The 18,363-nt window shown below is 40.3% G+C and overlaps 3 protein-coding genes across 5 annotated transcripts; 2 read left to right on the top strand and 1 right to left on the bottom strand.

Moving 5' to 3' along the window:
- The first annotated feature begins 429 nt into the window (after nt 1-429).
- Nucleotides 430-5,730, top strand: LOC120741377 (cystatin-B-like). 2 transcript variants are annotated; one of them, XM_040044244.1, is made up of 5 exons: nt 430-2,685; nt 4,086-4,172; nt 4,275-4,376; nt 4,532-4,661; nt 5,685-5,730. In XM_040044244.1, the coding sequence occupies exons 1-4, from the start codon at nt 2,440-2,442 to the stop codon at nt 4,655-4,657; spliced, it is 561 nt and encodes a 186-aa protein (XP_039900178.1). In that variant the 5' UTR covers nt 430-2,439; the 3' UTR covers nt 4,658-4,661; nt 5,685-5,730. The 2 variants fall into 2 exon arrangements, with proteins under 2 accessions (XP_039900178.1, XP_039900177.1); XM_040044243.1 differs by lacking the exon at nt 5,685-5,730 and having other exon boundaries at nt 4,532-4,855.
- A 351-nt stretch (nt 5,731-6,081) lies between these two features.
- LOC120741376 lies at nt 6,082-10,463 on the bottom strand. 2 transcript variants are annotated; one of them, XM_040044242.1, is made up of 4 exons: nt 10,431-10,463; nt 9,841-9,916; nt 7,583-8,794; nt 6,082-7,519 (listed from the first exon to the last, which is right to left on the bottom strand). In XM_040044242.1, the coding sequence occupies exons 3-4, from the start codon at nt 8,455-8,457 to the stop codon at nt 6,556-6,558; spliced, it is 1,839 nt and encodes a 612-aa protein (XP_039900176.1). In that variant the 5' UTR covers nt 8,458-8,794; nt 9,841-9,916; nt 10,431-10,463; the 3' UTR covers nt 6,082-6,555. The 2 variants fall into 2 exon arrangements, with proteins under 2 accessions (XP_039900176.1, XP_039900175.1); XM_040044241.1 differs by having other exon boundaries at nt 6,082-8,794.
- A 5,431-nt stretch (nt 10,464-15,894) lies between these two features.
- On the top strand, nt 15,895-17,883 carry LOC120741379 (cystatin-B-like). The gene is made up of 3 exons (XM_040044245.1): nt 15,895-16,615; nt 16,694-16,795; nt 17,590-17,883. The coding sequence occupies exons 1-3, from the start codon at nt 16,475-16,477 to the stop codon at nt 17,716-17,718; spliced, it is 372 nt and encodes a 123-aa protein (XP_039900179.1). The 5' UTR covers nt 15,895-16,474; the 3' UTR covers nt 17,719-17,883.
- The last annotated feature ends 480 nt before the right edge of the window (nt 17,884-18,363 follow it).

An 18,363-nucleotide genomic window follows, 5' to 3' on the forward strand; every position in this document is an offset into this window, starting at 1 on the left:
ATCATTAAAAAATGATGTTTACAAGCTTCAAATTGAGCATGCGACACATTAAAGTGGCTTTGTTTGATTTGTTGGGATATAGTTGGGATATATTTGCTGTACACAATATATCCCAACTATGACTGTGGTGATCCCACACTGAGCTGATAAGATAAGCATTTGCAGCATACCTTATCAAAAAGCAGCCTTCCTTTCCTTTTTAATATCATACACCATCAGCGAATTGATGTGAGTTTTTAAAATGCACATGTAGTATATGGTTTATTAGTATTCGGTATGACACAAAAAAGGAAAATTATCGTAATTTTTTTATTTGAAGCATGAAAAGCAAAAAACATCAACACCAGTTGACTGCCCCCTCCTGAGCCTGGTTCTGCCATAGGTTTCTCCTTTAGGTTTCTTTCACTTTAAAAGGAGTTTTTCCTATCCACTGTCGCCTGGTGCTTGCTCAGAGGGGATTGTTGGGGTTTTCTCTCCTCTCTCTTTCCTTCTTTCTATCCCCCCTTTTCCCCCTTCTACCTTTTCCTTTACCCAATAAACACAATTGGCCTCATTTTACATGTGTTTGAAAAATGTCTTCATTCAACAATAATTCATCTTAGGTATAAAAACAAGAAATGGGTAATAGCAGCATGTGTGTTTGTGTGTGTGCATAATATACATACTTGTATACCAGAAGGAATTAATACGGGTAGAGACAGGTTTTAAAGACTAGAAATGAAAACATGTGAGTCCTATAATCTAAGCTCGTTTCACATTCATAGTAATTAGTTACTGATTACTTTTTTCAAGTAACTTGACCAACACTGATGCCAACTACTCACCAAGTGGTGGAAAAAGTTTGGTTTGGTTAAGTTTTGCTTTCATCTTTACTTTTGCGCCCTCCTGGGTCTCATTGTCTAATCAGCCTCTTGTGCATTGGTAATCCCGCCTTTCCCTCTGCTTTGCCTCACAAACAGCATGCACGCCTGACTTGACTGCAGGATAAAATAAATACGATCAGTATAAAAAGAAAAGCAGCAGAGAGAAGAAAACATTTAAAGTCCCTTCACCAAGCAAAGATTTATCAGTAAAACCTGGATTTTGGCAGCGTTTAGGAAAACAATTCATCCAAAATTAAGTATTAAGAATCAGTTTCTTATCCTGGTAAAAGGGAGAAAGGATGGACTATAGCAGAGGAGGTGAAAAAGCAGAGATTTATATAGAACAAAAAAAACAATGGAGTTTTATATCAGGAGGTGTGAAAAAGTTATGTAGGTTTGAAAGATGTGAAGAAAAGATAGAAAAGATTGAGAGAAGAGCAAAGAAGTCATCAGAGGGCAGTACAGCAGGAAGAGATATGGACAGAGAGCTTCCCTGTAGTCACATCTGAGAGGGTGCAATAACCAGAAAAGTAAAAAAGGTGAGAAAATAATGAGCTAAAAAAGAGAGCTGCAAAGGATATGAGAGAGAAATGCTGTAAGCATGTCTCCAGGCTCTGAATTGAAGGATTTTAGCACACAATGCTTTGTGTTTTCAAATTCACAAAATCATATTTTACGTTCTTGTAGCAACAACCATGTGAGACTGAAGTTTAAATACTTTTCTTCCCCACGTCCCGTGTGCAAGAGTCAATTATAGCATCATTTGGAGAGTTATATTTCATTTAGCATGTTATCCTTTTTGAACGTATATCTGAAGGTGACCTAAAATAAAGCACAGTTCAGTCAGAGAGTCTTTTATTGATTGAAATCTACTTTTCCAGCTTTAGGAGATAACTGAAAGTACACATGAAAGGTGCTCAGTAGGTTGTCAGCATTATTTTATTAGCAAATTTGAACATCAGTTTAATGATATAAGCAGTAAATGACACTATAAACTGAGTTGATCTTACTTACTGGATATAATATGTTTTGGTCATGAGTCATGCTCTGAGTGCGTGCGCCCTGACGGCTCCACTCCGTCAGTCATTAAGCCTGGGAATGCTGGGCACCCCATGGCTGAAATAAGAGAGCTGCACACTGAAGTGGGAAATGTCAGATATAGGCTGGTGGTGAGGAAAGTCCAGGACTGCCAGTGTGTGTTCAGATACCTGTAAGTATATTGATTGCTGCAGTGTGTGTTATTGATGGTAAGAGTTCTGGTGATGTTGACTATGAACGCAACTGCATCTTGTATTTATTTAATAATTGTTTTGCAGTTATCTTGTAAATGTGAAAGCATTGTGACATGTGCAGCATTTTGGATGAAGTCGCTGCTCTTTGGACGGCCTCAGTGCTGCGTGTGTATAATGTAATTACCTCCATAGTGCTGCGTGCACCAGAATAGTTGCAGCTGTCAACCTTACGGTAAGTTGGTGGCAGAGCAGTGGGGAAGGCTAAAGTAACTGTGCGTGTGTGTGTGTAGATTAGATAAATGAAGATATAAATTATATAAACTGTATAATCTATTAATCAATTAATGTATTATTTTAAAATTCCCCTCTCACCCCTGCAGACTGTCTATCCTTCCAGCTCAGATCCTCCACCAGAGGCCTGGGATCTTGAGGGTCCTGTGCAGTATCCTGCTGTTCAAGACAGAGATCTCGGATGTTGTTCCAGGATTTCCTGGTGCCACTCGCCTAGCTTGGGAGTCACTGCACCTAGTGCTCCGATTACCACTGGGACCACTGTTACCTTCACCCTCCACATCTTCTCTGAGCCCTTGGTACTTCTCAAGCTTCCCGTGTTCCCAGTTGTTACATGATAGAATCTCGATATCTTTCTGCAAAGGCACAAACTCTGCAAAAGCTGTCTTATCAATGCATCAATCAGCATAGCGTCTGTGTCTTTTCTAGACTTTGATCCTACAGTCCTGCTGCTGAATGCAGAGTCTGCATTCATTGCTAAACATGAAATTTCTCCTCAGGGTCATGCTTAGTGCACATGTCGCTGACGTCAGTGCTTATGGGCCTGATGGATTGTCTGGACAGAGCACCATTGGCAAAATCATCCTGCAAACTTTGACTGCAAATCTGTAGCTGACTGCTTACGGTTTCTAAATGCAGACAGTGTGTGGAAACGGTCTTCTTGTGGTGTCATGTTCCTCTGGTGTCAAGTTTGAAGTTGCCCTATAGCACAGGCCCTATCCACATCAGTTAAATGTAGCATGCTTGGAGCATATGATCGCTGCACCAGGGTTCATGCTCACAGAGGTACTAAGTGGGCACCAATCAGGCACTGGATTGGTAGTACCTGAGGTACCTGAAGCTCAAAACAAGAGTCAATAGCAGAATAAGCTATTTGGCTTTGGCAGAGAAGATCTGGCAATTTTTTATGGGCATAATCCACATTCTCACCTCTGCTGCTCAACGCAGGAATACATTCTCCTTACAAACATGACCCCATTTAAGGGAAAATAAACAAACTTTCCAATAGCATAAGATTTATTGCCAAGTGTGACAGCAAAGAAATGATTGCTCAAATATAAGTTTCCTTACTTTATCTATGAAGTTTATATGTTTGTAAAAATAAAGTAAATCATCTGCTCTAAACAGGTTTAAATAGACTCAAGTTTGCTTTTAGAATTTTCTTGAAAACATGTTTTTGGGGTATTTTGCAAAACTGTAAGTTTCCTCAGTCACACACTTTTTTGACTTACAGATCTGGCATATTGATCTATCTCAGGTTTGATAGCTTATCTCTGGACAGTCAGCTTAAAGAAGAATTTGCAAAGTTCAATGTATTTATTTTTTGACAGCCACAGCCGTGGCACATAAATTATTTTTATAAGACATTTATCACAGACTACAGACTGACAGGACTACGACAAACACGTTTTAGTTATTGTCCTTTTTAGTCGTCTAAAAAAATGTTAATATAAAAGCAAAGGTTTATCTGTTTTAAAGACACAGATAATTTAAGACACAATTACACAAGTAGATATTTCAAGAAGACATTCTAAGCAAACATTTAGGGGCTGTCGTGTCACATGTTGCTCCTCCTATCATGCGTTAGAGTCACCTTCCAGTAAGTTTCCAGGTCACTTACCCAGTATATGTACTTGGACTGGCACCAGTATGTTTTAGACACATACAACAAGAAAACTGTCTCCTCTGTTTATTTCAGCGGACTTTCACAATGGATGCCATAAAATGTGGAGGATTCTCGAAGGTGAAAGACGCTGATGAGGAAATTCAGACAATCTGTGATGAGGTGAGCTTCTTCACAACATTCAGACTCACATATTAAACAGACACATCAACTCTGTGCTCTGCATTTTACGTCATGTTTTACTTTTATTTTGTCCATACACAGGTTAAGTGTCAAGTAGAGGAAAAAAGAAATGAAGCATATGCCGTGTTCAAAGCTGTTCAGTACAAGAGTCAAGTGGTGCAAGGAATCAACTATGACATCAAGGTAACTGTGACATCAGACATGATAGTGATTATTAATGGAAGAAAATAAAGAAAGTGTTTGTGGACTGAGTTACTTGTGAGATCCAGATGAGCTGTTGAGCAGATTGAAGATCTTCAGTGTTCATCAAGTACAAGTTTCCTCTGATTTGACTGCAGGTACATGTGGGAGGATCCAGCTACCTTCATCTGCGGGTCTGGAAGAAGCTTCCATGTTATGGAGGAGAAGCCGTAGTTACTGGTGTGGAAGACCATCATGACAAAGATCCCATCCAACCTTTTTAATGAGGTCACACTTTGTATTTCAGCTGCTCTCTGCCTCCAAGCTGCTGCCTCATGACATGTGCTGTTTTATTATCCTGAAAGAAAAAACTGCAATAATGCTCCTTCAAAAGTTAAAGTTATAATCAATATATTTTAAAAAATCGTTATTTCTAGACATACAGCACTGACTTAGAAATATGGTATCTAACCAGATTCTTACTCTGGATGGCATTACCTTGGCCTCCAGTAACGCGGTGAGGAACCTTGGAGTCATTTTTGACCAGGATATGTCCTTCAATGCACATATTAAACAAATATGTAAGACTGCTTTCTTCCATTTGCGCAACATCTCTAAAATTAGAAATATCCTGTCTCAGAGTGACGCTGAAAAACTAGTTCATGCATTTATTACTTCCAGGCTGGACTACTGTAATTCATTATTATCAGGATGTCCAAAAAACTCACTGAAAAGCCTTCAACTAATCCAAAATGCTGCAGCAAGAGTCCTGACAGGGACTAGAAAGAGAGAGCATATTTCTCCTGTTTTGGCTTCCCTTCATTGGCTTCCTGTTAAATCCAGAATTGAATTCAAAATCCTGCTCCTCACATACAAGGTCTTAAATAATCAGGCCCCATCTTATCTCAATGGCCTTGTAGTACCATATCACCCTATTAGAGCGCTTCGCTCTCGCTCTGCAGGCCTACTTGTTGTTCCTAGAGTACTTAAAAGTAGAATGGGAGGGAGAGCCTTCAGTTTTCAGGCCCCTCTTCTGTGGAACCAGCTTCCAGTTTGGATTCGGGAGACAGACACTATCTCTACTTTTAAGATTAGGCTTAAAACTTTCCTTTTTGCTAAAGCATATAGTTAGGGCTGGACCAGGTGACCCTGAATCCTCCCTTAGTTATGCTGCAATAGACGTAGGCTGCCGGGGGATTCCCATGATGCATTGAGTTTTTCCTTTCCAGTCACCTTTCTCACTCACTATGTATTAATAGACCTCTCTGCATTGAATCATATCTGTTATTAACCTCTGTCTCTCTTCCACAGCATGTCTTTATCCTGTCTTCCTTCTCTCACCCCAACCGGTCGCAGCAGATGGCCACCCCTCCCTGAGCCTGGTTCTGCCGGAGGTTTCTTCCTGTTAAAAGGGAGTTTTTCCTTCCCACTGTCGCCAAAGTGCTTGCTCATAGGGGGTCATATGATTGTTGGGTTTTTCTCTGTATCTATGAAGCGCCTTGAGGCGACTTTTGTTGTGATTTGGCGCTATATAAATAAAATTGAATTGAATTGCAATTGAATTGACTGGTGAAAGAAACTCCGTCCCGGGTCTGGTCCGTGGATCGGGTTTCCCTGAGGCGTGGGCGTCTATAAGCAGAGTTTTGTCTTTACCCTATAAGATTCAAAATTATTCTTAAGTAACACTCAGCAATATATTCTCAGTAAGATGCACTCTCAAGGCCTATAAATCTTATACAGAGGTCTCCTACATCCGTGAGTTCTGACACAACCCAGATGGTCTTCACATAAACATCTTCTGCAAGGGAGTGATAAGTAAAAGAGTGATTTGTTGGTGTTTTCCCTCCAACCTTAGTATCTACTTTCACACCATAAAATCTTGAGTTGACAAAGCAAGAGAAAATGACGGTTAACATAAAGAGCCTTGTTGAGTCACAGAATCTTCTGTCTAATATCATCAAAAAAAGTACCCAGTAAATGCTCCCATAATACTAAAATATCTAACAGTTCCCTTCTTTATTATCACACAATAATAACACAATATAAAGGCAAAATGTAATAACATAATCTAAAGGAAAATGTAACTTGTCCTCCGAGCAAGCTTGATATCAAAATTCTAAGAAAAAAAACAAAAACAAAAAAAAACTTCATTCCCTTCTTGGATAACGGAGTAATTCACAACCTAATGCTCAATATGTACATCAGGATCATCATTGGCGACATCTGGCACATCATTTGGTTCAGTTTTTGTCAATTTCAAATACGTTGAGGCAGCTGTACTAGTAGCTATACGGGTCATCATTGAGCATATATATGGCATCGAACAACAGACAATAACCATCAAAAACAAAATAATACATACTGTTACAAAGGCTACAATTAGCTCCTTCCATCTTCCAAACATGTCCTGTAACCACTTGTCTAGCCACTGACCATGACCTGCATTGGTTCTCAGTTCTATCTGCAATGTTTTAAGTTTATTCATAGCTTGTGTGAATGAACCATTAGGGGCAGTATTATTGGGAATGAAGGTACAGCATACATCTCCAAACATAGCGCAGACACCTCCTTTCTCAGCTAACAGCATATCTAAGACCATTCTATTTTGCATGGTCATTAAAGAGGTAGCAGACATCTGTTCTCCTAGGGCTGTAAGGGCCATATTGGTCAGATTAGTATGTTTTTGCTGATGGTAATAAACATAATTAATCCAGGCTACATTTTTGTTTATCTGCACCCACGGTAATATTGAGGCAAACCCTGCAGAGGTTTCTCCTTGTGCCTTTAATTCATTTGGTATCCCGCGTGGAACTCCTATAGCATCTATGTAAACGTCATGTGAGTAAGCGGAGCGTTTTGTACGTCTGCTGGATACAGGCAGATCTGAGGTTTGTTGTATTAGTAGTTCTTGGGCTAAAGTTACTAGACCACAGGTACCGGTCCAATTAACAGGTAAGGCTAATCTAAGAGTATTGTTGCACAACCAATAACCGTTAGGGATTGCTCTAGTTAGGCGCGTGACCATGTGTGATTTAACTAACTTCCCCCAGTCAGTGTCATATAATACACCCTCTGGGGGAACAATGATCGATTCTCCGCTCGAACTTGAACTGTGTGTGTGTTCCTCCAGATATGATAAAACTTCAGCCACAGAGACAGCTAGCCATGTCTCATTGCAGCGTGCACCTGGGGAGTCAGAGAAGAATGTATAGTTATCCTTTGTATAATCTATGTGGGTGTCTGGGCCAGTTAACTTTAGTCTGCGCAGACATATCATGCTAGTATTAAAATGGAAAGGGATCTGTCCTAGGGGCAGTGAGGGTTTTAACCTATTCTTGGGGCGTTTCATTGGGGCGCAGGTCCCTGCGGTGTCATTAGACAACTTCAATAATTCGCCTAATGGAGTCTCAGGGTTAGTTGGTGTGTGTGTGTGTCTAAGTAGGCAGTCGAGAGGGCTCAGAGTCAACTGTAAAGTGTCTTTGAGGAGAGCATTATCTCCGCCGATTTTCTCTAGTCCCTCAGTGAGGGGGAAACCGGATATGGGGTATCCTACTATTATCTGATCTGGATTACCCTTTGAACAGACATAACAGTTACTGGTTCCTAAATCACGAGCGGCTGTTCTGGCATTTTCATACCAGGAGTTAACTCCTGCTCTAGGGGGTGCATAAAATGGTTTATTAGTGGCATCTGTGTTGCTATTTACTGATTTTAGGGAACGTGAGGAGCGTACTAGGTGGGTGTCTTGCCAAATGGAGCATGAGGTATTGTCAGCAAAATACGACCTGCAAAAATGTGAACATGGTTGCAGTCTACAATACAAAATAGCAAAGAAAAATCCTAAAGTTAATGCGATAGATATGATAAATAACCTAAATATATAAGAAAAAACACAGTTCTTCAGTCGTCTCCTGGCCTGGTCCCAGGTTCGAGAGACATCGAATAAGCGTCGTGTGATGACAATGGGCATTTCATTTTCTCCATTATCAGGATGGAATGAGTCTAGCTTTATCAGATTAGACATCATGTGGTACTCTCGGCTTTCTGTTCCTGCTGGATGTTCGAGTACCTTGTTGTTGTTCATGTGGAGGATCAAAGAGCTCTCTGAGTCTTGGCTCTTTCAGGCGTTGTGTGTTAATCAGTGATTGCGTGTGTGTATGTATATTGGCTCCGGGCGCTGGCTCGCCTGAGTCGTCGTCTGCTTGATCCGACGCCTGAGATGGTTCAGTGGGGCTGCTCTTAACCCTGCTGGCGTGTATCCACTGCGGTTGTCCGTCTGTAAGGATGCTGGTTCTCGTCACTGCAAGTACAGTCTGTGGGCTGGAACACGCGGCCTCCCCGGGTGCCCTTGGTTTTAGCGACTTCACCAACACCGCGTCTCCTGTTTTCCACGGATGGGTTGGATCTGTAGAAGGGAGAGGCTGAGAGAGTTTCTGATAGTTATTATTCAGTGTTTCTACCAGATTGTGAACATAGTCGGACAATGCAGTGTCTACATCCCCTTCCAATAGCGGTGCCCCTCTGGAGGCTGACCATGGTGTTGGAAATGGTCTTCCCATGATTATTTCAAATGGAGATAATTTGGTTGCTGCGGATGGAGTCATTCTAATCTCGCAGAGGACTTGAGGAAGTAGTTTGACCCAGGTCATTCCTGTTTCTATCATTGCTTTAGTCAGGCGATTTTTTATGGTCCTATTCATTCTTTCTACAACTCCTGAACTCTGAGGGTGGTATGGCACATGATATTTCCAGTCTATTCCTAGAGTTTTAGCACACTTTTGAATTACTTCTGATGTGAATGAAGGTCCTCTATCACTGTTAATTTGGTGAGGCATTCCGAATCTGGGTATTATTTCATTGCACAACTTTTGACAGACTACTTCTGCAGTTTCTTTTGATGTTGGATAAGCTTCTACCCATTTACTAAATTGATCCACTATTACCAGTAAGTACTTGATGCTTCCTTGTGCTGGCATATGTGTAAAATCAATTTGTAATGTATGAAATGGAAAATCTGGTTGTGGTAAATGCTGATGTTTTGCTTTTGGTCTCCCTACATTAGTTCGTGCACATGTTAGACAGGTTGCTAATATGCTTTTTACTGCATGTGATGTTTTCTCAATTACAAATCTTGATTTTATTGCCCTTATTACCCCTCTTTGTCCGACATGACTCACACCGTGAAAATGTCGGACAAGGACTGGCAGTAGGGAAGATGGGAGGGCAATCAAACCCTCAAAATTTTTGTATAGGCCATCTCTGTCATCTAAGGTACAGTCATTATCCTCCCAATAGGTGTAATCAGATGCAGAGGCCTGCTCTTGTATAAATTTTAAATCAACATTTGTTTCTAAATAGTCTGAGAGTGTAACAAGTGGCAGCTGTAGGGGCACAGATAATACTTCCTGTGGAGGTGGGAGCTGTGACGCAGCTGCAGCCTTGGCAGTCACGTCTGCAAGAGCATTACCTGCTGCTTCGTCTGTGTCAGCTGTACTGTGTCCTTTCGTTTTAACGACTGCAACGGCCGATGGTAGCTGTATAGCCTGCAAAAGTCTTTGAACAAGATCAGAATTAGCGATCGGTTTTTCGTCACTTTCTTTTAAGCTGGTTGGATCAGAATGCTGACGTTGTGTGCGTGCAGCTGCTGCAGCAACTATTAATTCGGTCTCATCTTCGTAAGGCGGTGGGGCCGTAGGCTGAACGACTGGGCATGCAAGACTAGCTTTTCCTGTGGTAGATTTATGTTCTATGCTAGAGCCTGCACTAGCTTTATTTGATGTTAAAGCATCTACACCTGGTTCCGGTCCCTTTTTCCATAGTGGTAACATTCGATGTATCACGTCGCGGCATTCCATCATATATTTTCTACAGGACTTTTTAAGCAGACTACTTTTCTTATCGCAAATGGTATTCAACAGGGCTGTGCAGAGAGGTTTAAAGGGGCGGGTGCTCAAAGTTAAAAAGGGGCACATTGAACCAGGCTGAGTAACAACAACACACATCCATCAAGAATCTAATATGGGCAACAAGGCAAAGCAAACATAGCCGATGCTTTACCTGATGGGTACAATGTTGCTGTTGAGGGGTTGCTGCTGATGGTGCTGGAGGGCAGGGCTGTGTTGATCTGAGACTGTAGACATTAAAAAGTCCATAGGAGAGATGGTAGCTGATTAAATGTCATGAGATAATAACAAAATGCAAAGATTGGTGACAGCGCTTGGAACCATAAGGCAACAAAAAACTGTGAGAAATAATTTAGGCTCTGCCTGTGAATCACTCTTTGCTTCTCTTCTTCCTTCCATCCCATCATTTCATATATCACTCTCCACTTGCTGTCTATCTGAGAACAAGGCACAACTTGCTATTGCAATAAACTATAATCTAATTATCCACACCTAACAACTCTTGCACTTAATCTATAATAAAATGACAGAAAAATGTTATAGCACTGCCTTTAGTAGCCTCACACAGCTCCTACTGTTTCCTCCTCATGTCCTTACCAGGCATGTCTGGACAATGTTATATCATGAGTAATATTTTTTTTAAAAATCCATATAAATAAAACACACACATGCACGCACACACAGTAACACTTTAGACCTTCTTCAGAATACTGTATATACTATGGGCATCATGGTGCTGATCCAGAATCCTTACATTATTATTTATTACTAGAGCTACAATAATAAAGCAATGAGGGGAAAAAAGTAATAAATATGAAATAATGTCATTATGATGATTCCATTTGTTTCACTATCCACTCTGTGCAGGGGCAAAGCTTATTACATTTTTAAACTGTAGAGATACAATAATTTTACTGCTGTAAAATCCAAATTTTGTCTTATTTAAAATATAAATCTAATATAATCTGCTTCTTAATGTATGTTCTTTAAAATACAGCGTGTGTTTTTAATATATTATAATTATAATAATGCATATTAGATCGTTTTTTAGTAAAATATAATCCCTCCAGAAAGGCAGGAAAAGCCCTGTAACTTGCTTTAAAGCTAAATATGTTCCCTAAAACGGTGACAGAGCTACAGACCCATGACAGCCTTACACAGGTAGCCAGCAGCTATGACCAGCACTACTTGTGCAGTTAATAAAAGGACAGGTAATGTTTGTCGCGCTGTTGCACACACAGCACGCTCGTTTGTTTCAGTTCGTCAGTTGCAACAAGACAGTTTACCAACGTGTACGTAATAAGCCAATACTCCTGTGTGCTACACACTACAGTGTACGCTGTACACCTACTTACTGGTTTTGTCGCATCAGTCTGTGTCTCTGAGTTAACTTGTGTTTCTCCTACAGCTCCGGACCGGAAAAAGTGCGCGTGCTCTTTGTGAGCTCGTTCCCGGCTCGTAACCAGCGCGTTCTGCCGTCAAGGGCGATCATTGGTTAAATGTGAGCATGTGACTGATGCAAGCCAGATCCTTTTATTTAGCAAAACTGTGATTAATAGTTAAATATTATTGTTGAGGGGCACAAACAGGACTCCGCACGCACACACACATTAAAAAAAAATAATTTTTTTTAAAAAAGTTGCCTCAACAAAAGGGCACCTTGGGCACCCATCAGGAAAGGGGCGGGTGCTCAAGCCCCTCTAGCCCCCCCCCCCCTCCCCTCTGCATGTGCCTGGTATTCAACATTTCTACTGACCTGTTTTCTGGCGATAATCGTTTGGGATAGGGCTCCGGAAATAAATTAGAATGCATTAAACTTACAGTTCTTAAGTTGTAGACAAAATCAGTCACGTAAGCACTTCCACATGTTCTGGATACGTAATCATGGAAGTCTTCACCGATTTGCGGACGTGGGTTACACGTAACCGGAAGTGGGAGTCGTACTGAGCCGTTATTTGTGACTTTATATATATATTTTTTTCGGTTTTACAGTTAATATCGATTTTTCATCGGACCTGTCTGAGGTCTTTGAATTATTCTGACCCATGTTCAGTGATTTCCAGAGGGGTTTACACGCTTGAAGGATTTATGTTAGTATTTTTGCTGTGGCACAGCTGAGGTTACTTTCAATTTATTGCTAGCAATTTTATCTTTTCTTTTGTTTTTGGTGAGCAGCTTCTCACTTAACGAGCAACTTCTCGCTTTTTTAGCATGCGTTTTCAAAACAACAGGCAACTTCCTGTGTCTTTCTGTTTTAATTTACTTAGTAAGTGGGTCACTGAGAAAGGTATAACACAGTCTTATAAATAAAAAAAAAGACATGTATTTACCTTCGTAAGCGTATCCCACTTCTGACACCAAAATTGAAAGAAACTCCGTCCCGGGTCTGGTCCGTGGATCGGGTTTCCCCGAGGCGTGGGCGTCTATAAGCAGAGTTTTGTCTTTACCCTATAAGATTCAAAATTACTAAGTAACACTCAGCAATATATTCTCAAGTAGCACTCAGATATGCCGTCAGCGGGTTAGTTACGACGTCGGGAGCAGTTAGGAGAACAAAATGATACAGAGACTGTTCAGGTTGCTTTCCCAAAATCAACTCAAAGTTTTATTCTTTTGTGGGGCAGTATTTATAGGCAGAAAGTTCGTGTGTCAACAAGTTTCAAGTTAAAACCATATAAGGAAGGTCCCCCAGCTCTGAAAGACGCCTTCTACAATCATATCTCAACATACCTTTGACAGGTCCGTTAAGACAGTTAGAATCCTTTGTTCTACGATTGCAGTAAGATGCACTATCAAGGCCTATAAATCTTATACAGAGGTCTCCTACATCCGTGAGTTCTGACACAACCCAGATAGTCTTCACATAAACATCTTCTGCAAGGGAGTGATAAGTAAAAGCAGAAACGGCCCTAACCAATCTGGCGCCCTAGGCAAGATTTTAGGTGGCGCCCCCCTACATCAGCAGTGTAGTGTAATGTTGTAGTATCTACTTTCACACCATAAAATCTTGAGTTGACAAAGCAAGAGAAAATGACGGTTAACATAAAGAGCCTTGTTGAGTCACAGAATCTTCTGTCTAATATCATCAAAAAAAGTACCCAGTAAATGCTCCCATAATACTAAAATATCTAACAACTGGAGTTCATCATTTGAAGCATTAAAAGTTAAATTCTGCAAAAAACTAAATGATTGTGATTGTTGATTTCTTGCTAGTTATTAACTTCTGTTTTTACCATTATTGCAGCTTCTGATGATTTTTTTTGATTTTCATATTTGTCCAGAGCTTCATCTATAATAACTGTAAGGTTAACAGTACTCTTGTCTGAATTATCTCTGTGTGTATGTGTGTGTGAGGGAAGACTCCCAAAAGTCCAACACATGTTATCCTATTTTTAGAGACATATTTGTGCAGCATATACAGAATCTAACCAAACATTAAAGAATTATTCAGGCTATTAATCTCTCTAATTTATTGTGTTTTACATTGATGGACATGGTCGTCCATACAGAAGATAATCAGTATTAAGACGTCAGCCACAGCTGAATTTCTTTGTAATCTTGAATTAGTCCCACTTGTCCAGCAGATGTCCTTGTTATGTCTTCTACACATCTTGATCGTTTGTACATCTCCACCATGCTTTGACCGGATCATTCAGCCTTCCTTTATTTATTTAAATATATTAACTATTTAATCTAGTTGACCATCTTATAGTGGCCTTATTGCAACCTTCAACACATCATTTTCAGCTGTTTGTCTATACTGCATTTTTTTCCTTTAGTTTGTATCACTTTGTGGCTGTATTTTCATCTCCCTTTTTTTTTTTTTTAATTTTGATGCTGTTTGCAGTCATTAAAATCTTTTTTTTTTTTTTTTGCATCTACCATTTCCAGCTCCAAATGTTAACTAGAAAAGAGTAATAATTAAGCAGAGCACCCTGAAACTCACTTAAAAGCATGTGAAGAGAAGATTCCCCCCCAGAAAAAAACTAAACAAAACAACAACAACAACTAGGGAACAGTAAAATCTAATCTCTACAGCCTTAAACGACAAATAATAGTAATAAAATAATATCTAAACCACAGAGAGGCGTGTACACTAGAGCAGGGGTGTCAAACTCCAGGCCTCCAGGGCTGGGGCCCGTTCTTCGTACCTCGCTAAGTAAGTTAGCTGGATTTGATTGTTGACGATTTCGCGTGATCCTGGATCGTTCGGTTCCCCGAAGCTCATCCGGGACTTGCTGTCGTAGCAACAGATCCGTAAGCGTAAACCTGCTCGGGAGCAGGTTTACTTTATGTAAACAGGATTAGATCGCGGCCACGCAGGTATGTCCGCTTCATTTATACGAAAGCAACAGCGCTATTCCACCACTGTTTCACCATAAATAAATAACATCAATGTAACTAAAGATAATGCAGCACTTGATCCTTTTATTGATGTCACACAGATACATACAGGTCATTTCCTAAAAAAGGGAAATGTACTATTAACATTCTATTACATGTATGTGATTATTACAGATGTAATTCATATTTCAGAGTAGTAATTGTAAATTACTTCGTGTAATCAAGATGAGAGACCACGGCTATAAAAGCGAAGGTGGATTTGGGAAGTCTGTCGCCGCCATGTCCTGTCCGTTTACGCCAGCCACCCATTGCGGAAGGTGCAAGATTGATAAGGAGAGTTTTCGAAATTCAGCGTATATTGCGGGATAGACAGGATCCTTTAGCTCAGCGCGACAGTGTGCTCATAGAGATATCGATTTTCCCGTGAGGGTATTATTTACTTAACCAACTTGTTGACGAGGGGGTGCAGGACCACCACCTGTCTTTTTTTTTGCTCTGCCCTTTTCTTGGTTGCTGTTATGAACAAACTAACAGCTTATTTCAGGGTCTCTTTCCAAGAGACTAAAAGCAATATAAGTGATAAATATTACCATTCTGTAGAATATTCTTATATTTCACTTTTACTTGTTCCCATGTTCTAGTGGGTCCTGTTGTGGCTCTAATGTGAAAGGGGATATAATATAACATAATTTAATATAATGTAATATATTATTGGATAATATAGTGTAATATAATAAATCTACCCTACCGCCTACTGGTGTTGGCCAGAGGGGCCGATGGCGCGATATGGCAGCCTGGCTTCTGTCAGTCTGCCCCAGGGCAGCTGTGGCTACAACTGTAGCTGCCTCCACCAGTGTGTGAATGTGAGAGTGACTGAATGGTGGCATTGTCATGCGCTTTGGGTGCCTTGAAAAGCGCTATATCAATCCACTCCATTATTATTGTTATTATTAAATTACTTACGAGTTTAATTTGTCAGCAACTTTCTGCCAGCCCTCTCTCCTTGCTTTTGCAGCCTTTGCAGTGTTCCCTTGCGTTTTAATTAAACTCTGAAACTCCTGAAATCCCTCAATCAAGAGTTCTTGCTCTGCTGCCGAAAAATACTGAGCGCGCTCCTTCGACATTTAAATATTTAAAGATTTAAATATCATCCTGGATCAACACACCTGAAACAAATGAATAGTTCATTACCAGGCTTCTGGAGAACGTCAAGACATGTTGAGGAGGTAATTCAGCCGTTTAAATCAGCTGTGATGGATCAAGGACACATCAAAAACCTGCAGGACACCGGCCCTTAAGGCCTGGAGTTTGACACCTGTGCACTAGAGGTAGTTGGATCAATACCAACTCTAGTATTGGTATCTGATCGATACTAGCTCATTAGAATCAATACTTTGTTTCTATCTCCTTAAGCTCAGTAGGTATAATTGTATTAAATAAATAAAATTTTTGGAGATTTGGAAAGGCTGAGGTTCAGGTATCAGAAGTAGGATAACCGGAAAGGAAGAGCTAAAAGCAGTACTCAGGCTGTGATTCATGTGTGATCCTTTCCAATATTTCAATCACAGCTCACACCCTGTATTTTCACTTCCCGGCAGACTCAAGAGTATTTTGTCATACGCTCCGACAAACCCACACATGCGGTAAAAATGTGGGCAAAAGTTATTATTTTCTTGTGCTAGTCTAAGTGTGCTTGTTTTGTTTTTGATTTTTACCACCCCCCTTGTTCTTGAGCTGATGGTACGGTTCAAAATGCGAAGTCATATGACTGGCTGTTGTGTTATTTGGTTTTTTACATGATCGTTTACAAATACTGTACCAACAAACACCCATCTTCCTCTGCGCTGGTCCACAATGCAGAGTCTTGTGAATTGGCGTGTGTTTATTAGCTTTTTGGTCATTTTTTACCAACAAAATGTTGTCGAAGTGGAAATGTGCGGAGGGCTGACCGAGGTGGAGCAGGCTGATGAAGCAGTTCAGAAGATCTGTGATGCAGTGAGTAGAAACGGGAGATTTTTACACTCACACACAGGGCCTGTCATTCATATTGATTTTGCTGTCATTGTTATTCAGATGAAGCCTCTCGCAGAGCAGAAAACCGGGAGAAACTTCGAGGTTTTCACTGCAAAGAACTACAAAACACAGGTGGTAGCTGGGACCAACTACTTCATTAAGGTAATGTTTGTAATGCAAGCAGTGAGCAGTGGCAACACTGCAAAGCTCTGAGGTCTTGCATGCAATAAAATATAATTAAAAAGAGCATTGATTGATAATGTGATCTGTCAGGTGAAAACTAAAGCAATGATCAGTGGGGGTTTTTCAGTTACTATCTCTTCACATATGTAGTGATTTTAAAAGAAGGTGTGTGCAAACCTTTAACTGTTATTGATTTTCTAGCTTCATAGCTGAGGCTTTCAATCATTGTTTCCACACAAATTTCACAAATTCCACACAAAGTGCACCTCACACTCCTGGTGTGGCACAGGACGAGCATTTCCGGTTTTTCCAGTTCTTGTGAATGATCGCTTGTCACACACAACGCACACTATGGGCGGGGGTGTCGAACTCCAGGCCTCGAGGGCTGGTGTCCTGCAGGTTTTAGATATCACCCTGTTTCAACATACCTGAATCAAATGATTAGTTCATTACCAGGCTTCTGGAGAACTTCAGGACATGTTGAGGAGGTAATTTAGACCCTCGAGGCCTGAAGTTCAACACCTGTGCACTAGGGCTTAAATAAAGAAGCATAAGCACATATTTACTTCATAAACTCTGTCAGCCATGAACAGAGCTCAACAAATGTTCTGTTTGTGAACACTACAACAATCAGGCACTCTATATATGAAGATGTGGATTCTCCTTTTCCATGCATGTTGTTTGGCCCACAGCTGTGGCTTACATTGATAAAATAAAATGATCAGGATTACTTCTATGTGCACATCAAGCATCTCCTTTAACTTTCCTTGCAGGTCTATGTGGGAGGAAACGAATATGTTCACCTCCGTGTTTATGAGAAACTCCCGGCTTATGGAGGAACGCTTGAGCTGACTGATCTGCAGCACCCCAAGACTCAGAATGACAGTATTGAGTACTTCTAATGGGACAATGAACCAGTGAAAGCATCAGTGCCTACAGCCTGTCCTCTCAATGTAATCCATTAATAACTTGCCTCTTCATGAGGGGAAAGCTTTCCTTGTTTACATATAATAACCAACTACAGATAATGGAAGGCAAAGGGAATCAGTTAAATACGAGGTGGGTGGAAAAAAATATAGCCGATTATTCAAATCACAGCAGAAAAATGGTCCTTTCATGTTTGTGTGTGGGTTTTTTTTTTTTTTTTTTTTTTTTGTTTGTTTTTTGGAAGACCTATTTCTGGAATGTTTTACAAAAATTAAAAACTCTGCAATTTGCAGACTTTGTATATTAATGTGGTTCAAGTCTGCTTACTTATCAAAGAGGAGTGAAACGAGTGTGACTGTGTATGTGGGACCCATATGTGAACAGAGTGTATTTAAAGTGTAATTTATGTCGCATAGCTGTATAAACTTGGTCAGTTTTGGACGATGTAACAGAATTAATCATGAAGGTCTGATAACCTGATTTTGAGTTCTTTTAATATCATTTCAAAGGGTGTAATTTAAAACAAACAAACAAACAAAACAGTATTTCATTTGCTAAGGTATTTGTGACCAGATTTGAATTAAAAGTTGTGCTATGTACAGGGTGGGCCATTTATATGG

This window comes from Simochromis diagramma, unplaced genomic scaffold, assembly GCF_900408965.1.
Source record: "Simochromis diagramma unplaced genomic scaffold, fSimDia1.1 OVJJ01000602.1, whole genome shotgun sequence".
Lineage (NCBI taxonomy): Eukaryota > Metazoa > Chordata > Actinopteri > Cichliformes > Cichlidae > Simochromis > Simochromis diagramma.